The sequence below is a fragment of the Prionailurus bengalensis genome, chromosome A1, assembly GCF_016509475.1.
Source record: "Prionailurus bengalensis isolate Pbe53 chromosome A1, Fcat_Pben_1.1_paternal_pri, whole genome shotgun sequence".
Taxonomy (NCBI): Eukaryota; Metazoa; Chordata; class Mammalia; order Carnivora; family Felidae; genus Prionailurus; species Prionailurus bengalensis.
In genome coordinates, this window is record NC_057343.1 from 22,290,359 (window position 1) to 22,315,341 (window position 24,983).

Below are 24,983 nucleotides of genomic sequence, written 5' to 3' on the forward strand. Positions count from 1 at the left end.
GAAACGTAAAATAGTGCAAACACTAAAGAAAAGTTTTGCAGCTTCTCAAGAAGTTAAACATAAAATTACTATATAAGCCAGCAATTCCACTCTTAGATATATACCCAGAAGTGAAAACCTGTCTACTTGTTTACAACTGTCAAGGCATCATTATTCGTAATAGACAAAAAGTGGAAACAACTCAAATGCCCATCAGTTAATAAATGAGTAAACAATGTCATATCCACATAATGTAGTACTTTTCAGCCATAAGCAGGGAGTATCATCATGCTACACTCTTGAACTAAGCCTTAAGTAGCCTAAATGAAAAAATGCTAGACATAAAAACAACATATTGATTGAACATTTATATCAAATATACATATTGTGCATATATTTACATGAAGGAGCTAGAATTTCCTTTTCACGGAGGCAGCTACTGGTTATAAAACTGTTATTTGGATCCAGTGGTAGATGCTTTGGCTTATAATCTTAAATACAATACGACTCTTGTCTTCCATCACCGGGTAGCTAATTTTAAATTTGTACCCTTTAATGGGTTTGTATTTTTCACTTTCCTTCACAACATTATGAATCATATCCATGTATTCTAATATCCCTCTGAACAACAATGGGTTCTAACAATGCGAAATAGCAATAATTATCACATCTAGTTTTTTATTGTAATTTTCTCAAACACCTTTTTAAAAAATAAGTCATAATAGAAGAATGAGACTGATTTGTAGTATAAACTCTTACTACTCAAGTTTTCACTGGACCACTGCATGAGCCTTACCTGGGAGTTTGTTAGAGATGCAGAAACCCAAACTCCATCCAGACCCACAGAATCAATATGCATTACTTGGGCAACAGAAGTTAAGTTTGAAAAGTATATATGATACATGACATAACATATAAGATACTGCTTATAGGCTATGCTGTGTATTTAAAGTTCTATATTTAGAGTTGTTTACTCTGTAAATTTACTAAACATTAATGATAGATACTACTAAGTGCAGGTGACAAATAAAAAAGATTTAGTTCTCAGGGGGTTTACTGTCAAACAACGAAGACAGACATACAAATTAAAACAAAATCAAATTGTGTTAATTTCTGTGAAGGAAACAGGTTTCAGTGTGAGTGACTGATAAGACCACAGAGGGTCTCTATGAAAGCTGAAATCTATCGGGAAAAAAACAGAGCCTTCTACAGAAAAGGGAAAAGAGCATTCCTGGCGGAGAGAACATGGTGTTCTCAAAAAGAGCTTGGAGGTTTTGAAAAGCTGAAGGGGGTGGGATGGGGACAAGTGGAACAAAGCAGTCAGAGGCCACAGGGCAGGGCCTTATCCAGGCCAGTGGTTTGCAACCAGGGCCAATTTTGGCCCATAGGGTTCATTCAGCAATGTGTAGAGATAATTTTAGTTGTCACAACTGGGTGAGGATAGGGGAGGGTGGGTTGATATGCTACTGTCATCTGGTAGGTAGACAGCATGGCTTCTCCTGAATATCCTACAATGCAGTTTTGTGCTCCAAAACAAAGACTCATCCATTCCCAAATATCAAGAGTACAGAGGTTGAGAAATCCTGGTCTAAGGCAAGGTTCAGGATTTTATTCTAAATAAAATGAAATGTTTAAATAAAAATAGAAATCAGATTTATATTTTAAAATGATCACTCTGGCTGAGCTTGGATGGCTGGGGGCAAGAATGACAGCAGAGAACCAACTGGAAAACTGCTCTTGCAGTTGTTCTGACAAGAGCTGACAGTGGACTAGATTTGAGTAGAAGTGGGGAAAAAAGTAGATAAAACTGGGAAACTTCTGAAAGTAAAGCTGGTAACAATTGATGCAGGGGTTAAAGAAGTAACAATCAAATTTGACTATATGCCTTTCACTTGAGCAAACTGAGTGGCAGTGGTATCACGTATCAAGACAAAGACGACAGAGAAAAAGCAGGCTACATAATTGAGATTTATGTTTAGAAACAATATAACTGAGATGCATGAGACATTTAAGTGGAGGTATCAAGAAGAAATTAAGCCTTCTGAAGCTTAGAGGCCAGGTTTTGGCTGGAGATACAAATCTGAGAGGAATTAGTATATGGTATTTAAACCCACAGGAAAGAATAAGATTACTTCTTTGTAGATGTGTGTGTGGTTGTCTATTCTTCCCAATAATTTGTTAACTCCCTGGGGGCCAATGTTGTATCTTATTTTGTTTTTTCAATCCTTTACATAACCTAGCAACTTTGGTAAGTGGCATCACAGCTTTAAGGATTTAACAACAGTATGATTACTCCTGGCTGAAAACTTTCCTCAGAGCCTAGTTGGCAAGACAGAGAAGAAAAGCTCTGGTTTGAACATATCCTCACTAAATATTGCTGCATGATATAAGTTATTTTACCTTTTTGATTTTGCTTACTTTTTGCTTTGAAGGGTGATCATGAGGATGAAATACTTAACACAGTGCTGGGGCAAGAGAACATAAGTGTGACACTAGGTTGGTCATTTCTTTTATATAATAGGAGGATAGACAGCATCTGTTCTATCCAAGTAAAGAAGAACTAATTCCATAAAATAGGAATATTTTTTATCTTACCTACATCTCCATATACTTGAGAAGATTGATATTGTGGCATATACTGTGTTGCCATGTCTCCAGCTCCGGTCACTGGGGAGTACATATGGCGTGGTGGAGGGGGGCATCATGGTTGGGACAGGAATGAAACCAGGCAGAGGAGGAGGATGTGGAGAACGGTGTAGAACTGTGTGACCACCAGGATGAAACTCTGGTGCCTGAGGAACCACAACAACTCTTCGAACACCATTGTCTTCAATAACCTACAAATTGAACATTAAACATTTCTTCCATAAGATATAAGCAATTCTTTTGTAAAAGGTAAGAGTAGGAATTTTTATAGCATTAGAAGTTCATTAGAAGTTCATATTAAATACACTAAGTACACATGAATTAGTAGTGAACAAGATGAGGTAGTTTTTATTATACAATGCAATATAAATCTTAAAACACTGATGAGATTAGCTAAATAATAATACAAGTAATGAACTACAATATCAGGTATTTATTCCTATGTGTTATGTGCATTTAGTGATGCGTTAACAACAAAAGGAGACTCAAGGGAATTTTTGGGTTAAATAACAACAGGATTAGGAATTAATTTCCTTTTCCATATTATGGGTAGGAATAAGCTGTGGAAAGAACACAAACTGTGAAATAGATATGGGGAAAAAAAACTGGATCCAGATATCTAAAATCAACCATATATTGCATTTAGGTACAAAATTCTTATGACCATGACCAGGAGAATTTTAACAGTTGAGGATCTTTTCAAGGGAGACAAACACCTAATATATTATTAACTCCCAGTTAAGCAAAGTATCTGTGGCTTTCAGTTTTAGAAATTATCTATTTTCTTAAAGTTTTTATTTTAATTCCAGTTGGTTAACATACAGTGTCAAATTAGATTCTGGTGTACAATATAGTGAGTTAACACTTCCATACAACCCTGGATGCTCCTCACAAGTGCACTCCTTATTCTCCATCACCTATTTAACGCCAACTCCCCACACCCCACCGCCCCCGCTCTTGTAACCATCTGTGTGTTATCTATAGTTAAGTGTCTGTTTCTTGGTTTGCCTCTCTGCTCCTTTTTTTTTTTTTTCCATCTGCTCGTTTGTTTTGTTTCTTAAAATTCCACATATGTGTGAAGTCATCTAGTATTTGTTTTTCTCTGACTTATTCTGCTTGGCATAATAAATACTCTCTAGCTTCATCTGTGTTGTTGCAAATGGCAAGATTTCATTCATTTTTATGGCTGAGTAATATTCCATTTTATATATACACCAAATCTTTTTTTCCCCTTAGATCTAGTATTAGGGTTCGGTTTAGTGACAGAATAATGGTTAGAGTTAGGGTTAGGGACAGTGTGAGGGTATGTGCCTAACTCTAACCTCTAATCTTAACCCTGAAGTTATCCTTCTGGAGAGGTCTCTGAAGTACTGGATAATAGGCACATATCCTCACACTGTCCCTAACCCTAACCATTATTCTGGCCCTAACCCATACCCTAATCTTAGAAATCATACCTTTTTGAAATGGGGTTTAAACTGTAGGAAAGGAGTTTTTAAAATGACAGATTTATTCCCTTTGAACCTCATTGGAGCTACAAGGAAAGCCTTCCGGATATAGGATTTTATCTCAAAATTAGGAATTCTTCTACCAAAACAGGGCCCCTAACTTTTTATTTTTATTTATTTTTTAATTGTTTTTAAACTTTTATTTAGAGCCCGACGCAGGGTCAAACCCACATACAGATCATGACCTGAGCCGAAGTCTGATGCTTAACCGACTGAGCTACCCAGGTGCCTCAAGGGCCCTTACCTTTTTAGACTTACAAGATTACTATCAAGGTATAAGAAATCAACAATAATACTTTTCCCCTTCCTAAAGAAACAGAAAATTATTGAAATGCAAAGCGCTAACTTAAAGGCAAATTCTGATATTTTCAGGAAGAACAAGTTTTACTATTCTTTTTATTTATTTGTTAAAAGCTTTTTTTTTAAAGAAAATGTTTATTTTTGAGAGAGCGAGCGAGCACAAGTGGGGGAGAGGCAGAGAGAGGGAGACACAGAATCTGAAGCAGACTCCAGGCTGAGCTGTCAGCACAGAGCCCGACGCAGGGCTAGAATTTAGAAACTATGAGATCATGACCTGAGCCAAAGTCAGATGCTTAACCGACTGAGCCACCAAGGCACCCCAAGTTTTCTTAAGAATAGCAAATTTTGGGGGTGCGTGGTTGTCTCAATAGGAAAAGCATGCAACTCTTGACCCTGCGGTTATGAGTTTGAGCCCCATGCTGGGGGTAGAGATTACATAAATAAACTTAAAAAAAAAAAAAGAATAGCAATTTTTGTATTATAAAAATATACATGCTTGGTAGATATATTAGAAAACACACTTGTTTAGGTATAGATAAGCTTAAATTACAAATAAATAATTATTGCTTTGGAAAAATTATAGTTACAATTAAAACAGCCTATTAAACTACCCTTACCTGTTGGAGTAGGAGAGGACTTGTAACAGGACTAGAAGACCAAATGACTTCGCTGTTTTTTACATACTAACTCTAGAACTATAAATGCCTTGCTTCCAGCAAAATAAATGTCACATATCCTGCTTTTCTCCCTGTTTTAACTCAGTTTTGAATTTAAAGCCTCAGACAAGTGTATGTAATTGGTAGAAATGAAATATCTGGATCCCTAGCTGGAGAATCTGGAAACCATAGCTTTTCAGCCTCTAACCCACAGGAAGGGACATTAGGAGTCTGGAGTGGATTTTGAATAAGCCAAACCAGTGTCTGTTGCAATACACTACTTTCACCATTATCAACTCTCCAACTCACAAATATTAAATGACTCCCATTGTTGATAGGATTACAGTCCATATTCTCTGACACTGTGTTCAGTCTTGCTCCAACCTACCTTCCTAGATGTATTTTTCTTCTACACCAAATCCTGAACCCTTAACTCCAGTCAGGCTGGTATACTAAAAACCTATCTTCATACAGACCTATACATTTCTGTATCTTGGACTTTTGTTTGTGCCATCTTTCTTCTACTCTTTGCTTCCCCTTAATCTATAACTACACAAATCCCATCCATCCTTCCATATCTAGCTCTAACTTTACCTTCTCCATTCATTTTAAAAGTATTTTTTAAAGTTTATTTATTTTTATTTTGAGAGAGAGCTTGAGCAGGGGGAGGGGCAGAGAGCGACAGAGAGACAGAATCCCAAGCAGGCTCTGCACTGACAGCAGGGCTCGATCTCACAAACTGGGAGATCGTGACCTGAGCCAAAATCAAGAGCTGGATGCTTAACTGACCAGGCACCCCTAAAAAATAATTTGTTTTTGACCACAACAAAGACATTGGTAATAATTAAGGCAAGAAACTAATGTGAGTAATGTCTTCGTAGGGTCACATACACTAATAGGGATGATAAACACAAAAACAGAAGTAAATCATTTATATAATTTTGCAAGGTGATAAATATTATGGGGGGGAAAAACAGGTAAGTGAGACCAGAAGTATCGTGGGAGTAGGACAGATTGCAGATAAGATAGAGTGACTAGGATACGCCTTATTGGCAAAACGAAATTTGAGCAGAACTGAAGGAATTAGCCATGCAGAAATCTGGAAGTGTGTTCTGGGCAGAGAAAACAGAACAAAGCCTCTAATAGATATAAGTAGCTTTAGTAGGAAGTCAGTGCAACTGGTTCAGTGTAAGAAGGAAGGGTAGAAGCAGGTAAGGTCAAAGAGTTAAAGGGAGTGGCCAGGTCAGGTAGGGCCATATGAGCTATTAAATACATGGACTTCAGTATTTACTCTCAGTGAAAGGGAAAACAATCACAAAGTTTTGGGCAGAAGGGTGATAAAAGCCACTGGTGCCCAGCCAGAGGTGATTTGGCAGTATCTGGAGAAGGGCATTTGGCAGTATCTGGAGACATTTTTGGCTGTCACAACTGGGGGCAGATACTACCAGAATCTAGTAGGTAGAACGGTCAGAGATGCTGCTCAATACCCTACAACACAGCAGACAATTCCCTATAACAAAAATTATTGGGCCTAATAAAATGTCTGTAGTGTCAAAGTTGAGAAATCTTGATATAACCTTACAATTAATAGGATTACTCTCTGGCTACTGAGTTGAGAAAAGATTGTAGGGCAAGGGAAAAAAACAGGGAAACCAAGGAAAACAGGAAGCTATTGCAGTATCTAGGCAAGAAATGGTGGTGGCTTGGAGCAGGTGGTAAAAAGACATCCGAATTCTGCATATATTTGAAGGCAGAACAACAAGATTAGCTGATGACACCACTGGAGAAGTGAGAACAAGAAGTTATGAAAGGGTGGTGTTCCATCAACTGTGAAGGGGAAGGCTGTAGGGTAGAATAAATTATTTTGGGAGGTAAGATTTGGAGTTTTAGGTTTTGGACACATGAATTTGCTTACGTCTATGAGACACCTAAGTGGAAATGTTGAGTATGTAGTTAGATATACTAGTCTGTAGTTCTGAAAAGACTGCAAAAGGGCAAGCAAGCAAGGTAGGAAGAGGACTGGGGAGTCTGGAAGTTTGGTGAAGTGTATCAAGGAGGAAAGATCAACTTTGCTGCTGAAAGGTCAAGTAAAATGAAGACTAAAAGCTGACCACTGGATTTGGCAATGTGAAAGTCACTGTGACTTGGATGAGGACAGTTTTGGTCCTCATCCCCTAATCACAGGGGCAGACCCTGACTGGAGTGGGTAAGAGACAAAGTGGGGAGCAGAATTAGAGAGATAAAAGCCCAATTTTGGGAACTATTCCTGCAGAGGGGAACACAGAAATAGAGTGGTGGCTGGTAGTAGTAGAATCAAATACCTTAAAATTTGTTTTTAGGGAGAGCAATTACAACATGCCAATATATTAATCAGAATGACCCATCAGAGAATAAGAAATTGATGATGTGGAAGAGAGAGAAGAAAATGCAGGCAAAAGGGAATGGGATCCAAGACTCCAATGGGGGCACTGGGTCTAGACAGGAGCAGGAAAGTCTGTCTCTGTTCTAGGTGAAAAGGAAGAGTGTTAGTTGAGATGAGAGGGCAGAACATGTAACCCCAAATGTTGGTAGACATGCGGGGCTAGGGGTCTGCAGAAGGTTTATTTTGATTGATTTCCATGAACCCTATCCCGACACCACAATCTCAATGACCTCTCCCTCTTATCATTTCTATTACATTTATTCTGTATCACTTGGTAGGTATTTATAACACTGTAGTGTTTGTAACTTTCCAAATGCATGTGTTTTATAACTTAACTGTAAGTTCCTCAAGGGACATGTATTAACTATTTAATGCTTGTAACAATATTACAAATAGGTACTATTATCTCCATTTTTCAGATGGGGAAACTGAGGCATACAGATGCTAAGTAACTCACTAAGATCACACAGGCAGTAAGTGGAGGAGCCAGTATTTGAACTCTTGCAATTTGGCTTTAATTCCATGTCATATCCATTTTGTAGACACAGAATCCACAGGTACCTGTCCTCCAGGGTCTTTTTAAATTTCACAACACAAGTGAGATATCTCACTGTTTAAATAGAAATGGCTAAATTACTTATGAAATTAAAAACCACTTTTCTTCTGAAAACGAACATTTAAAATACAAAGATAAGCTGTGGGAAAGAAGAATGGGAAGCTATTGTTTATTTGGTACAGTTTCAGTTCTGCAACTGAAGAGTTCAGAAACAGATGGTAGTGAAGGGAGTACACCACAGAATATACTTAACACCACTGAACTGTACATTTAAAGTTATAATGGTAAATTTTATTATGTATATTTTAACACAATTTTAAAGAAGAAAGCTAAGAAACAGAAAAAAAAAACCCCAAAAATAAACACAACCAGGCAGACTAGGACCAAGAAAGTGTAGAGAACTGTTCCACTTCAAGTAACCATCTGAACAGCCAGTAGCTTTAGGGTGAGGCTGGGGGCACAAAACTATCTGCTAAGTCCAGCTGTTGACAAATAACTAACCATGTAGACACTGAATTTTATATTAACAGGGTACACCAATGGTGATGATTAAAATAAAATCAACAAATTTTGGGAAAAAAAAGATAAAATACAATACAAATTAGTCTTTGTTAAAAAAAATTAAAACAAAGATAAGACAATGAAATAGAATTAAATAGGGCTATCAGCATAGATCTGACCATCTAACCACATATGCCACACAATTTCTAGTGAGACAAAGCTCTGTTTCCCCCCCTTTATTGAACACAAACATAATTAAAAGGGGCTGCAGAAAAAGGAGGTTGTATTTACTATCTGTGTTCTCCATCAGAATATATGATAAATGACAAATCTGTTCTGCTTACCATCTTCTTCCTAACACCTGGAACAAGTCCTAGATATAGCAGATGCTCAAAGAAATTTGCTGAATCAATGATATGATCAGAAATAATGTATTCCATTAGTTCTACTAGAATGCCACATTACCTTCTCCCCCTCTTAACACCACCATGCTATTAGAATTCTGTAACTTCCTCAACTCTTACAACCTTTGCTTATGCTTAATTTTTAGCAACCTACTTCTATGGCTTCACCCTGAACCTAAAACTATTCCCACTTTAAGTTATTAAATAATAATATAGGTATTGCTGGCCACTCATTCAACAGATATTTATTTATATACTTAACTATACATACATACACCATAATGTCAGTAAGTAACCACAACCTTTCTCTCCAGCTCCTATTGTAACTCTTTATCCTCACCTAAACATCTTAAGCCCCACTACCTTGCAGTCCCTTACACTGCTGCTCATGGCTTTCAGCTGTTCTCCCAAGGAGAGACAGAGAAGACAGAGATCAGACAGGTATGTAAAATCGTTGAAAAAAGTAGGCCTCACTGCTGTGTGCTGACATAAAAGCAAAGTGAAACCCCAAGTCCAGCTCAAAGGAGTAATCTGAAATTTTCCTGAAGTTGACACAGCCCCTTTCCCCACATTATGAGATCTACAATCCCCTTCCTGTTAGGTACTCTCTCATCACCATAACAACACACATTCCATAAAAAAAACAGGGGGGTCATTAAAGAAAGGCAGGAGAGAACTTTTGATGCTGCTTTTCAGGCATCCCATTCAGGTAGTCTATAATCTTTTCTTGATAAATCATTAATTTCATCACTAAAATATCAAGTGTTATTCTGTGCTGCAATGCTCTTCAGGTCTCTAAGTTAGTATAATTTGCCAGTAAATTAAGTTCCTTCTACTCCTATCACCATCTGTTTTCTGTGTCTGAGTTTGCTTTGTGTTTTGAGTTTTATAGTTTTTGTTTCCCCATTTGATATCTTATGTTCAGTACATATTTCTGCTTCTGCTGAAGCAGGTCAGTCTCTCACAAGCTTCCCTTTCTTGTTAAACTATAAAGCTCATTAAGGTTATATCTAAAATTATGTTTGTAATTTTGTAGTTCATCAAAAGGCTAAAGGGAATAAATACATGTTTACAGAGTGTGACTCTAGGTTATAACATTCAGTGCAATTCTTTTTCCTGCCCTATTCTTACCCTTTCCAAGTTTTCTACATAATCATGATCAGAAAAATATATATTTAAAATATACAACTATACTTATGCATTATCACTGAATACATTTTCTATTTTCTATTAGCTTGTTTGTAAAATTAATGTTCCTTTATATTTAAGAATCTAGTGAACAATTTTTCTTTCTGCATATCATTTTAACTAGTTTTAGGTCTCTCATATTGGACAGTATCTTATATAGTTTCATGGTTAATAAAAAATGCTTTTTAAAAAGTAATGATTTCTAAAAATGAGGATTAATTTTCTGACCCAACAATATAAGTTATGTAACTAAAAATTAAGTGACTATTTTAAGAACTATTTTTGTTCACTAGTGGCAAAGGGGGAAAACTGTCTTTAGGAACTCTATGCCTCTCAAGGCAAGGACATTTTACATTTTTATAATAGCAACCTTCTTTTCAAAACTTAAGGTAAACAGAATAAATGCAGGTTCCCATTACTTTTGAGTAGAATGCTGAAGTATAGAGCAATAAAGTACAAAGATTATAAAATAAACAATAATATAGAAGTCTTGAATAAGAATACAGAGGAAGTACAGTACAATATTAGCAACTTTAACATTAATAGGTTTGGGTTTTGCAAATCTCAAATGAGAAAAACAGAACCAATTATTCCTTAAGTTACTGATACCCTGTCTAATGTTGTTAAAAATGAAGTTAAAATATACGTATGAGTAAATGATGAGTTAGTATCTGAAGTACTTCTAAACTTAATAGGGGCATGCCATTGGTGCAAACATCACAAATTTAAAGGCTGATATATCCTAGGTAAATCATAATTTCTTCGTATGTTTTTCCCGTAAGTACTTTTGTTTAATCTTGATCTTAATCTTGCGCAGCTCAGGCAGTTAAGCGTCTGAGACTTTGACTCAGGTCATGATCTCCTGGTTCGTGGGTTTGAACCTTGTGTTGGGCTCTGTGCTTGACAGCTCAGAGCCTGGAGCCTGCTTTGGATTCTGTTGTCCCCTCTCTGTCTGCCCCTCCCTTGCTTGTGCTCTCTCTCTCCCCAAAAGTAAATATTAAAAAATTAAAAAAAAAAATCTTGATCTTAATCTTAAATTAAGATCTATGTACCTTTGGGACCTTTTACTTTTCTGCCCCAATATGCTCTAAGGTATCTAATATTATTATTTCCTCAGCAAAAGAGCTAAACAATCCCAACACTGGATTTTTATTTCTGTAGTCCTTACTTGCTTGACCTAACTTTTTAGGATGCATAAATTTGCTGAATCCTATTAGTATGTATTTTAATTACATGATAACACAGCAAACATACATTTTTGGCCCTCTTTAGATCACTGCCTTTCACCAAAAGATACACATACATATAGCAAGGATTAGAGGCAATGAAACCTGTTGCAAAAAAAGAAGATAACTGCATAAAAGTCTAAAAGAAGGCCATAGATGACAAATATTAATGCATTTAAATTAAAAAAATTTGTTTATTTATTTTTATTTATTTATTTATTTTTATATTTATTTTTGAGACAGTGCGTGTGTGAGTAGGAGAGGGGCAGAAAGAGAGGAAGGCATAGAATAAGCAGGTTCCAGGCTCTGAGCTGTCAGCACAGAGCCCGATGCAGAGCACGAACCCAGGAACCATGAGATCATGACCTGAGTTGAAGCTGGACGTTTAACCAACTGAGCCACCCAGGTGAGGTGTTCCAGGATTCACACACTTAGCATGTGTGCCATTTGGTTCCTGCTGAGCCACATGCAACCTATACTTATTATAGCTATTTATGTGTCTTAACATTTGGCTCAACTCCCAGGTTCCATATTTGCTAAGAAAATTATGTTTCCTTATGTGTCAAATTTTGGACAATTACTAAGTGCTTAGCTGTGCCCAGAACCTGGCTCTTAATAACTATTTTCTAACTTTAGAAATCGTGGATGCTAGGAAATGAGGGATTATTTTGACAGTGATGTCAAAATGCTAGAATCCAGTTTTGCATAGTGAGTACTTAGATTATTTCCATAATGATGAGATTATAGATTTTTGTCTCTTGATTAGCCCTGTGTACTTGAAAATGATACATTTCCTAGAGACAGTCTTAATCTTAAATTAAGGTAGATAACAGTAGCCCCACTAGCCTCACATAATCCTTCCAGTAAGATTATTGTTAAGTTTATTCACTTATTTGACAAATATTTATGAAATATCAACCGCATCTGAGTTATTCCTAGAACAAAAGTAGTTAAAAGGAAGCTCCTATCCTGAAGGAATGTAAAATCCCATAAAATCCCACAATTATAATACTGGTGGCATGTAATATATAACTAAGAGGGGGTACAAATAATTTGACCTAGGTCCTCAAGGATGGGTAGATTTTCTACAGGCAGAAATGAGCAAATGAGTAGCATTCCTCAGACAACAGCTTTAACAAAACCATGGAGAAAGGAAAATATCAGGTGAGCGTGTGAATATAGGCATACCTTGTTTTATTGTGCTGTGCTTTACTGAGCTTTGCAAATAAATACTGCATTTTTTCAAAAACTGGAAGCCTGTGGCAACCATATGGCAAATAAGTCTATTGGTGCCATTCTTCCAACAGCATTTGCTCATTTGGAGTTTCTGTGTCACATTTTGGTAATTCTCACAATATATCAAACATTTTCTTTTCTTTCTTTTAAAGTAGGCTCCACACCTGATGTGGAGCTTGAACTCATGACCCTAAGAACAAGAGTTGCATGCTCTACTGACAGAGACAGCCAGGCACCTCTTAAGCGTTTTCATTATTATTATATTTGCTAAGGTGATCAGTGATATTACTACTGTATTGTCTGGGGTGCTATGAACTGCACTGCATCCACATAATATGGCAGATTTAACTAATAAATGTTGTTGTGAGTTCTGACTGCTCCGTCAAACGGCTGTTCCCCCATCTGCTATCTCCATCTCCTCAGGTCTCCCTATTTCCCAAGACACAACAATATTGAAGTTAGGCCAATTATAACCCTAAAATGGCCTCTAAGTGTTCAAGTGAAAGGAAGAGTCACATGTTTCTCACTTTAAATAAAAAGATAGAAACGATTAAGTTCAGGAAGGAAGTCCTGTTGAAAGCCAACCTAGGCCAAAAGTTAGGCCTCTTGTACTAAACGGTTAGCAAAGTTGTGAATGCAAAGGAAAAGTTCTTGAATGAAATTAAAAGTGCTACTGCAGTGAACACACAAATGGTAAGAAAGCGAACAGCCTTATTGCTGCTATGAAGAAGTTTTAGTGGTCTGAATAAAGGATCAGACTACCCACGACATTTCCTTTAAGCCAAACTTAATCCAGGGTACAGCCCTCTCTTCAATTCTAAGAAGGCTGAGAGGAATGAGGAAGCTGCAGAAGAAAAGTCTGAAGCTAGGAGAGGTTAGGTCATGTGGTTTAAGTAAAGAAGCCATCTCTATTACACAAAAGTACAAAGGGAAGCAGAAGTGCCATACAGAAGCTGCAAGTCATTCAGAGTATCTAGCTAAAGATAATTAATGAAGGTGGCTAATAAAACAACAGATTTTCAACATAGATGAAACAGCCATCTATTGGAAGAAAATGCCATCTAGGACTTCCACAGCTAGAGAGAAGTTGATGCCTGTCTTTAAGGCTTCAAAGGACAGGCTGACTCTCCCGTTGGGGGCTAATGCAGCTGGTGACTTTAAGTTGAAGCCAATGCTCATTGACCATTCCAAAAATCCTAGGGCTCTTAAGAATTACGCTAAATCTACTGTGCTCTATAAGTGGAACAATAAAGCCTGGATAATAGCACATCTGTTTACAACATGGTTTACTGAATTATTTTAAGTCCACTGTTGAGACCTTACTGCTCAGAAAAAAATTCCTTTTAAAATATTACTGCTCGGGGCGCCTGGGTGGCGCAGTCGGTTAAGCGTCCGACTTCAGCCAGGTCACGATCTCGCGGTCCGTGAGTTCGAGCCCCGCGTCGGGCTCTAGGCTGATGGCTCAGAGCCTGGAGCCTGTTTCCGATTCTGTGTCTCCCTCTCTCTCTGCCCCTCCCCCGTTCATGCTCTGTCTCTCTCTGTCCCAAAAATAAATAAACGTTGAAAAAAAAAATTAAAAAAAAAATATTACTGCTCACTGACAATGCACCTTGTCAGCCAAGAGCTCTGATGGAGATGTACAATGAGATTAATGTCGTTTTCACGTGTGCTAACACAACATCCATTCTGCAGCCCGTGGATCAAGGAGTAATTTTGACTTTCAAGTCTTATTATTTAAGAAATACTTTTTGTAAGGCTATAGCTGCCATAGATAGTGATTCCTCTAATGGATCTGGGCAAAGTAAATTGAAAACCTTCAGGAAAGGATTCACCATTCTAGATGCCATGAAGAATGTTCATGATTAAAAAAAAAAGAACAACATTCATGATTCATGGGAAGAGGTCAAAATATCAACATTAACAGGAGTTTGGAAGAAGGTGATTTCAACCCTCATGGATGACTTTCAAGGGTTCAAGACATCAGTGGAGAAGTAACTGCAGAGGTGGGAGAAACAGCAGGAGAACCACAACTAGAAGCGGAGCCTGAAGATGGGACTGAAATGCTGCAATCCCACAACAAAGTTTTAATGGACAAGGAGCTGCTTTTTATGGATGAACAAAAATAAGTGAGTTCTTGAGATGGAATCTACTCCTGATGAAGATGCTGTAAAGACTGTTAAAATGACAACAAAAGATTCAGAATTTTACATAAACGTAGTTTATGAAGCAAGCAGTGGTAGAGTTTAAGAGAAATGACTGATTTTGAAAGAAGTTCTACTGTGGGTAAAATATACTATCAAACAGCATCACATACTACAGACAAATTGTTAGTGGAAAAAAAAAAGAGTCCATCAATGTGGTAAACTTCACTGTTGTCATATTTTAAGAAATTGCCATAGCCACCCCAACCTTCAGGAAGCAACACCCTGATCAGTTAGGAGCCATCAACATCAAGGCAAGACCCTCCACCAGCAAAATGATTACAATTGACTGAAAGCTCAGATGATAGTTAGCATTTTCTAACAAAATATTTTTAAATAAAATTATGTACACTTTTTAAGACAAGATGCTATTGTGCACTTAACAGACTACAATATAGTGTAAACATAATTTTTTTTTTTTATATTTTAGAAAGAGAGGTGAGGGGAGAGGGGCAAGAAGGAGGGAGGGAGGGAGGGAGGGAGAGAGAGAGAGAGAGAGAGAGAGAATATCTTAAGTAGGCTCCACCCTCAGTGCAGAGCATGAAGCAGGGCTCGATCCCATGAGCCTGGGCTCATGACCCGAGTGCAAATCAAGAGTCAAAGGTTCAAAACCTAGGCGCTCCATAAATGTAACTTTTATGTGCACTGGGAAATCAAACAATTCACTTGACTCCCTTTATTGCAATATTTGCTAATTGGGGTGATTTGGATACTTGCCTGCAAAAATGGATATGCAATTAGACATACCAAGAAAGGGGTACAAACACATACTAAAACAGAACTGTGTAAGACCTTATTTATGTCAAGAAATCTAGACTTCATTGAGTGAACAAGCTAACTAAAGGTACTTTATAGGTACAGAAATGAGAAGATAAAAGAAATAATACAAGAAAATTATTTTAGTGGCTCTTGGACTAAATAAAGCTAAAGAACCTCAACTTGGATGATTATTTGATTGATTTACAAATTTACAAATTTGATTGATTTACAAACAAATATTGGGTCCCTACTATACGACTGATGCTGTTCTCAGCATTGAGGAAATAAAGTTATGAGTCCTATATGGTTTGGTCCTGTTCCCTCCCTGACCTCATTACTTACTATACTACTTTGAGGACTCAGTAGTGCCAGAGTGGCCAGCTTGCCATTCCCAGGCATGTTCTCATCTTGGGCCATTTGCACTGGTTATTTCTCAGAATCCTCTTCTTCCACCCCACCAAAATACATGGCTAACTCCTACCTGTCCTTCAACACTTGGTTCAAATGTCACCTTTCCCATGATGCCTATTCTGACTACCCTATTTTAAAATGTAACCAGCTCTGTTTTCTTTCCTTGTCTAACCCCATCACTTACCACCAAACACATGACATAATTTATCCATGTATTATGCTTATTGTTTTCTTCTCTCCACAAGAATGTTAACTACACAGAGACAGAGATCTGTGTCTCTTATTCATGGGTATTTCATAATTATGTAGAAGACTGCCTGACATATATGAGCACTCAATATATATTTGTTGAACACTGCTAAGTACAGGAACTGTTAAGAGTTCATGATCTTCTCAGGAGAGAAAAATAATTAAGCAGTGTGAGAAATTCATCAAAAGAGGGATATACAGAAGTCTGCCATGAGAACCCAAAAGGAGAGGCACCTGGAAACATTCAAGGAAATCTACTTTTAGAAGGTCATGATTAAATGAAATGAGAAGGGTAGGAATTTGCCATAAAAATAAAAGGTATTGTTACTGGAGAGAACAGCAGGATACTCTTTAGTTGCACCAAAATAAATTGTCAGTAGCACCAAATACATCTTTATATCACTAGCACCAAATACGGAGCTTAGTACATGGTGCATTCAATACATGTTTGTTGAACTGAACTACACCAGAGAGAAAAGACCAGATATGGTCTTTATGTAAGTAGAGAAAGGTCTGAGAAGGAACAATTAGAAAAGCAGAAAGAATCAGGACAGCATTATGTCAAGGAAATCCAGGGTAAATCCTAACAATGGTGTCAAATGTTTAGGGGTCAAAGAGGATTATGTTGGAAAAAAGGCTTTGAGTTTGGTACGTATCAGAGAGCAGATTTAGCAGGATACTATAGACAGAATGCAGACTACAATAAATTAAAGAGTCAATATGTCAAACAAAAATAGAGACAGCTCCTGAAAAGCTTACAAATACTATTCAAATGTTATCTCATATATGTTATCATGTCATCTTACAGTTAGGGCACAGGGACTTCAGGAAGTTGATTTGTCTAAGGCTATGCAGCCAGCAAGGTCTGAAATAAGATATGGATCCAGCTTTTCTGACTCTAACGCTCAGACTACTTCCATTCTCTTCACCAGAATTGTCTTCTTTTGCCATTCATAGTATGGGGCTTCACAGAAAGGACAGTGAATCCACCACAATATCCTACCAATATTCTGACATAATTAGGGAGGAAGTAAGAGAAGGCCTGAAGAAAATTTCAAGTGTAAATTCTAGTGCGAAAAAAAAGAAACTGAGTATTTCCAAAAAGTATTTGAGACAATGAGTGCAGACTACACAGAATCTCAGGAGCAGAAGATACTGAACACCTGAGACCTTAACAATTTAATTTGGTTTGCCTGTGCAAGTAAGTTAGCTGTATCTTATTCTTTAAGTCAGAGCTTCCCAAGTGATGGATACATAGGACAGGATTATTAGGTGTGTGATGATACTAATTCCCTTAGTCCTTACAGCTGTAGGTCTATAGGTCTAAATTTTCTTCTATGTACCACAATGTGCCACGCAATTATGATGGGTGTCTGTGAGACATGAATAAGGATGGAACACTGTCTAGGATTACTTCTAAACAAATGATTAATTTAAAACAATGTTAGTGTAGGCCCTTTTTTTTAATTTTTTTTTTTCAACGTTTATATATTTTTGGGACAGAGAGACAGAGCATGAACGGGGGAGGGGCAGAGAGAGAGGGAGACAGAATCGGAAACAGGCTCCAGGCTCTGAGCCATCAGCCCAGAGCCTGATGCGGGGCTCGAACTCACGGACCGCGAGATCGTGACCTGGCTGAAGTCGGACGCTTAACCGACTGCGCCACCCAGGCGCCTCAGTGTAGGCCCTTTAAACCTTAAGATATTACTTACATTATTCACATTTTCAGGGAAATAAAATTCTAGAATTAATTTCCTATTATAATTCCACACCCAAAGACAAGACCAAACGATGATGCTGTCAACTTAATTTTTCCTCTTGTCCAAATATACTAAACATACTAAAATACTTGAAATACGAACACCTGGATGGTTCAGTGTGTTAAGTGTCTGACTCTTGATTTTGGCTCAGGTCACGATCTCACAGTTCATGGGATTGAGCACCGTATCTGGCTCTGTGTTAACGGTGCAGAGCCTACTTGGTATTCTCTCTCTCCATCTCTTTCTGCCCCTACCTCTCATGCACTCTCTCTCTCTCAAAAATAAATAAATACATGTTAAAAAAAAAAAAAAATATAAAAAAAAAATACTTGAAATAGGCTTACCAAAGATATACTGTACTGGGTTAAGTTTCAGTACTGAAATGGTATTTTTTATCTGAATTAAAGTCAAAACAATAACATTATGATCCCTATTATGTAGATATAACAAGAACATAAAAACATACCTGTGGGGCGTATCCAGGAGGCACATAAATAGGAGGCACAGAACCGTTTGGGGACATCATTGGAACCTGAGCAGGACCTGAAGGGATCACAGAAATGATGTGTTAATCCAGGATTACTTAGCAAGCTAAAGTTGAAAACAATCTGAGTTAGACTTTGAATACTTCATCTAAACTAAACACTCAAATTAACAGTAACTGTGTTACTATGAAAAGAAATTCAGATGATTCACCTGCTATAAAACATAAAAGTTTATCCTGTAAAGTACAATGAGTATTATTTACCTGCAGTTGTATTTCTCAAACCCTTTTGGTGATCACAACAGCCACTTGGGGAGCTTTCTAAAACATCAATTTCCAGGTTCTTCTAGAGATTCCCATTTATTATACTTACAGTGGGGTCTTGAGTCAGTGTATTTACTCTACAAATATACCTAGTGAATCTTATGATTGTGCAAATTCAGAAACACTGACAAGAATCAAACTAAACTGTGCATATAAATCAGTGAAAAATATAAAAAGCAATATTTTGAAAAACAATAGAAAAAAAAGTCAAGAGGGAAAAGCAGTAAAAGGAAGAAGATATTTGGGATTTGCTTTGTTAGTGTTCAAAGCCTCTTGTGTAATGTGTAAGTCAGGTCTGTGGAGGTTTGAGAACAGTTAGAAAAATCCTATACATGCATATTTAGCCAAGGAACAATTTTTGTTTCTTACAGTCAAAAGTTCTGGGGAAAAAAAAAAAAAAAAAAAAAAAAAAAAAAAGGAAAATTCAGCTTGTCTCATTCTGTATTTTCTTTCATTTTTATTGTTATCCTTTCCAGATAACTTTCATAAAGATTATCTTATTTATCTCCTCTCTTAATGTTTGTGGGATAAAACAGGCACATTTGTAAAATGTGTTTATTTTTTCTAGTAACTCAAATCTTGTTTTATGCGACTTTTTGGAAGAAGCATCTCACTTTCAGATCCTTTTCTCTTTGTAACTTTAGACTGCATTGTCCCCTCACCCACTAGTTTTTAATAACTTGAGATTAAACATTATCAAAGAGCCCACTCATTTCTTAGGAATAAAGGTACCCAAGAATCTAATGAAGAATGTAATGGGGGAAGAGTTCTTTTTATATGTGGAATTTCAACCTACAGAGTACATATAATGGGTATCAATTATTTAAAAAAAAAAAAAAGGGTGGGGCGCCTGGGTGGCGCAGTTGGTTAAGTGTCCGACTTCAGCCAGGTCACGATCTCGCAGTCTGTGAGTTCGAGCCCCGCGTCAGGCTCTGAGCTGATGGCTTGGAGCCTGGAGCCTGTTTCCGATTCTGTGTCTCCCTCTCTCTCTGCCCCTCCCCCGTTCATGCTCTGTCTCTCTCTGTCCCAAAAATAAATAAAAAACATTGAAAAAAAATTTAAAAAAAAAAAGGGAGAAAAAACTTAATCACAGGGCAGAAAAGAAATAAATTTCACTGGTAACATTACACATACTTCAGGAAAACAGAATGAAGAGCATGGAGGTTACAGCAAATCCAGATTACAGCCACTCTCCTCTCTTAGGCAAGGAGGGGAGTAACAACCAAACAACAAAGTGGTTCGTGGTGGGGACAGGGGAAAGGAAGTGAGTGGTAAGAAGGAAAGAGAAAAGAGAATGCAGGAAAAGGGGGGGCGGTACATGAGGGTAAATGCTAAGGGGAGGGAGGAGAAAAGAAGGGATGGAGGAGAAAAGAAGGGATGGAGGAGAAATACAGGCATAAGAGGAGGGGAGGGGGCAAAGAAGGAAGAGATAACAGGAGAAAGGGAAGGGTAAAGAAGAAGACAAGAGAGTGAAGAGAGCTCAAATGGGGTGGGGGGGGCGGGGAAAGAAAGAGGTGGAAGATGGAAGGGAGAGACAAAAGAAAGAAGAGGAAGGGAGAGAAAAGGTTAAAGATTCAAGTGGTTAGGAGGAAGTAAGGAGTGTATAGGTACGTGCCTGTGCGGGGGGCAGACTACCAAATTATGTTCTATATGACTATAAAAATAACTTTTTCAACAAAATAATCTTCCCATCCAAGACAAGCCCACCAAATATATGAAGTTGTTCAGAATATTTTCTTAGAATAGCTAATTATACATAGCTAACACTAATTTACTATGTGTTAGGTGTTTTTGTTTTTTCTCCTCACAATCATTCTATTCCCATTTTCCAGATGTGGAAATTAAGGCAGAGAGGTTAAGCTTGCCCTAATGGTAGTTATAAAGATCAAAAACCAGGCAGTTTCATTTAAGGATATATCTCTACAACATATTTAGTGAACATTTAAATACTATGCATTAGTGCAACTGATGTAATTTGAGACTTAAGAACTATGCTCCAATGTTTCTAAGGAAAATTAAGTTCTTCATTATCTTAAAAAAATAAAGAGTAAGAAAGAACAGGATTTTCCTACATTTAAGCCAAAATTAACCAATTAATTTACAAAATAAAACTTGTGAGGGGCTTTATACCTCTAGGCCAGAAAGGCTTCATCCAAAAGTTACCTTTTAACTTCTCTGTGGTGGATTCAACAGAAAATGAGAATAGTTTTAAGATAATGCTGGTTTACATCTATTGGCTAATTCATATAAAACTACAGGTAAACTAGTTTTTTGAAACCTGAGTACTGGCGTAGGTATTATTTATAGCATGTGAAATTTAGCTGGGAACTAGGACAATTCACTGAAAATTCTATTTGCAATTTTAGTAAAGGAAATTAGTATTTTTTGAGCTTCTACCAAATGTGCCAGGGGCTGTGGTTCCTTTCACATGTCAAATTTAATTTTTTTTAACGTTTATTCATTTTTTGAGAAAAAGAGAGACAGCACAAGTGGTGGTTGGGGGGTGGGGGGGGGTGGCACAGAGAGAGGGATACACAGAATCTGAAGCAGGCTACAGGCTCTGAGCTGTCAGTAGAGCCCCACGCAGGGCTTGAACTCATGAATTGCAAGATCATGACCTGAACCAAAGCCAGATGCTTAACTGACTGAGCCACCCAGGAATCCCTGTCAAATTAATTCTTTAAAAAAAAATTTTTTTTTAATGTTTGTTTATTTTTGAGACAGAGAGAGACAGAGCATGAATGGGGAGGGTCAGAGAGAGGGAGACACAGAATCTGAAGCAGGCTCCAGGCTCCGAGCTGTCAGCACAGAGCCCGACGCGGGGCTCGAACTCACGGACCGTGAGATCATGACCTGAGCCGAAGTCAGATGCTTAACCAACTGAGCCACCCAGGAGGCCCTCAAATTAATTCTTAAATCAAGTCATTAGAATAAGTTTTTGTTGCTGTTTTTTATCCCCCAGAGTAAAAAATAAGTTATTGCTGATTACATTTAAAACTGCAAAACTACGTAGTTGCTTTGGGTTGCCCTTTTTTACTAAAAATATTCATATATAAATACTACACAGTTACAGTTCAAACCATATACTTTGAAAACTACTTCATACTTATATTTTAGTAGTACAAAATTCTACTTTATTCTTTAATTATATTTAAGTCTGATACTGAAAACAACAAAACAAACTGAACCTAAAATAAACCAGCAGAAAACACATTACTAGTTGCAGTCCAGGAATAATGATTAACTCATTTCTCTATGAAGTAATCATTTCACTCTAGCAAGTAAATAATCTTATCCTGAGGCAGAAATGTTACATGGTTAATTTTTTTAAGACAATTCATGAATACCATATTTAGTATCTAAAATACTGGTGTGAAACAACATTCAACAATGAACACATTAAGTCCCATTATATAAACATAGTAAATATAAATTTAGAACTACAATATTTACAGCACCACTTCAGTTGCTATTCCTATCTACGGACAGGAATATTCCTGTCTAAACCCCTAAAACCTTGCATGCTTACTAATGCAAATGTTTGTTTACCTCTTTAGTTTCAACAATACTTTTGAAAGAACTATTGGAAAAAAATATCGAAAGTACTAAAAGATTAACTACAAACCCTTATTAAATGCAGTGAGGGGGTATTCTGTTCCAGTAAAGAAGCCAAGTCTGTTACAGATTGTACCATTAAATGAACATCTGGTAGAAGAGAAGCTGTATCTGAACAACTGTAGATACACCCAGCAGCTCCTTAATAATCTATATGACCTAAGCAAAATCTACCTCAAATCATAGAGCTATTAATCATTTTTAGGGGCATATTACCTATTCCAAAACCTAAAAGAGGAAACAATTCTATTCACCAATTGTCTTAAGAAATTTGAGAAGCCCTCACCTCCATTTCTTAAAAAGTGCCATCAATGATTTAATAAAGGCGATATTTCATCTACTTCAAGTTTAATTCTTATTTTTTTATTAGCATACATTCACATTTAAGAGGGCTTTTTTTTTTTGATGAAACTGCAAATTTGAGTTTAAATTCTTAAAATGCAACGGGCTGCTGACGTGCTACACATTCTCTTTATAAAGAGCTTCTAAGCTTTCACAATGGCTTCCAAATAATCTGATGCCAATATTCAGATTTTAGCGGTAAAAAGAAAACCTAGTGAAATAAAGGCGCTGGAAAATAATATTCTGTGGAATGCAAAATCATTCTATCTCCAAACAGAGTCTAATCTTTTTGTAACTACATGGCCACAATTTAAAATATTTGCACTGCGATACATTTGGCATCTATTGAAAACACACACACACACACACACACACACACACACACGGCATGACTTCAGATTAATGCAATGCTTTCTATGTTTAAAATGAAAGAAGAATGTTCAAAAACAGTCAGCAAATCTTACCACTCATTTTGTTTTTACAGTAGCAGCAGAGAACAAGAAAATCCAACAAGGAAACAGCGTAGTACACGTTAACAGCTTTAATTGGAGAACGGTTCTGCTTTTTTTTTTCCCCCAAGCAGCGAGAGGAAAAGATCCTTTGACCGAGTCATGTGATACTCATCACGTGACTTGCAGTGACCCGCGGAAAGGGAAGAGGAAAAAAAAAAAAAAAAAGCAAACATTCCTGCCACCAGCGTTTGGGCTATAGTAAATGATTAAATGGTTTTTACTGCTGCCACCTCGAATTTGAGGATCTTTCAGACTTCCTCCTGAAGTAACTCAAAAGCTCATTAAAATTCACATACAGAAATACATATCTGATGTAAAACAGTACTCTGTTTTCATTTATCTCCTGTTAACATCACAGGCATTTGTTTTCATTTATTTCCTGTAACATCACAGGCATTATCTTCTAATTGTTTTTATTATCCAGACCGCTACCTCCATTTAGAAAGTTTAAGATACATATAACATTTAGTAATTTAGCAGGTTTGCTCTGAAATGTCCTTCTGTAACTTGATCCACTCTCCATGCTCAACCCTTAAAGAATGCCCACAGCACACAATGGTCTATAGAATATAGGCTTGATCAATGTGTTCCTCAAACATGGGATTCATGTTTCAGATTGGCATTTGCCTCTCAAGTTAATAAAGGGTATCACTTTAAGTGTTGGTTTCATTTTATTTCTGATTTTGTTTTGTTGTTTGTATGTTTATTTTAAGACTTAACCTGGACGTTAATACAGATGCCTGGTGGATGGCATTGTCACTCATGTTGATGAAATCTTCAAAGACAGGCCATGATTCAGGCTCAGAACACCCTACCCAAGCTCCCATAGAGACCGAAGTTGTTGTTACAAGATAGGAGAAGACTGTAAGAACTTTTGGAGGTCTTTTCATTACTTATGGTACTATGTAAGCTAAGGAAATGTGTTAATAGTTAATATAAATGTGTAAGTAATGATAATGATTGCGATTTGCTTACAAGTTGCCCAGTGGAAAGAAAATATATTTTGGTAACGGAAGATTTAAGTTTTAATAAAAGCTTCAATATTTTTTAGCAAGGCAATTTATTGCTCTTCTAGTCTGTTTCCTTCCGTAAAAAGGTTAAAATTATCAACCTTGTAGCACTGTTGTGAGATTCAAATTAGGTGTATTTAAAGTACTGAGTACTTCTTTCTCATAAGGATTTCTCTTTCCTCAACAAATGATAGCTATTATTTGTTTGTTATATTATTATAAATAAAAGTATGATTACTACATGTTTTCAAAAACAATTATATATTGCAGAGTATGTGCCAGGTATCATTCAGAGTGTTTTACATGTGTTAACTCAATCCTCACAATAACCGAAGTAGGCATCATTTGTAGGTATGGAAACTGAAGCAGAATGCAGTTAAGTATCTTGCCAAGGGCACACAATGAGGCAAAGTCAGGGTTATCTAATAAGAAGGCTATATTTAAAAAAATTACGTACACCACATTCAAAGCCTCCTCTCCCAAGACGATGGAAAAGAACTAGCAAGGGGTTATTGGAGAAACAGGTTTCAATAAATACATGCCAGGGACTCCAGAGGAGATAAGATACTAACAGACTTTTCTCAAAAGTGGCAAAGAGTAGTTGTTAATTTCAAAGTTCCTACTAAAAGGCAAGGCTGCCTTGAAGAACTAGGCCTGAGAGTAGAGTCCTGGTCTCAACAGAATCTGCTTGTAA

At 37.0% G+C, this 24,983-nt stretch overlaps 1 protein-coding gene and 1 long non-coding RNA gene across 2 annotated transcripts in view; one reads left to right on the forward strand and one right to left on the reverse strand.

The window, feature by feature from the left end:
• Positions 1 to 24,983, reverse strand: part of FNDC3A (fibronectin type III domain containing 3A) — a 144,527-nt gene that overhangs the window by 48,014 nt on the left and 71,530 nt on the right. Inside the window, 3 exon segments of the mRNA XM_043578439.1 lie at positions 2,575 to 2,677; positions 2,679 to 2,816; positions 18,469 to 18,545. Of these exon segments, the coding sequence (XP_043434374.1) occupies positions 2,575 to 2,677; positions 2,679 to 2,816; positions 18,469 to 18,545 (318 nt within the window).
• Positions 5,879 to 23,936, forward strand: LOC122482215. Its single transcript, XR_006297026.1, has 2 exons — positions 5,879 to 9,681; positions 23,252 to 23,936. It is a non-coding gene; the product is annotated as an uncharacterized LOC122482215 (long non-coding RNA).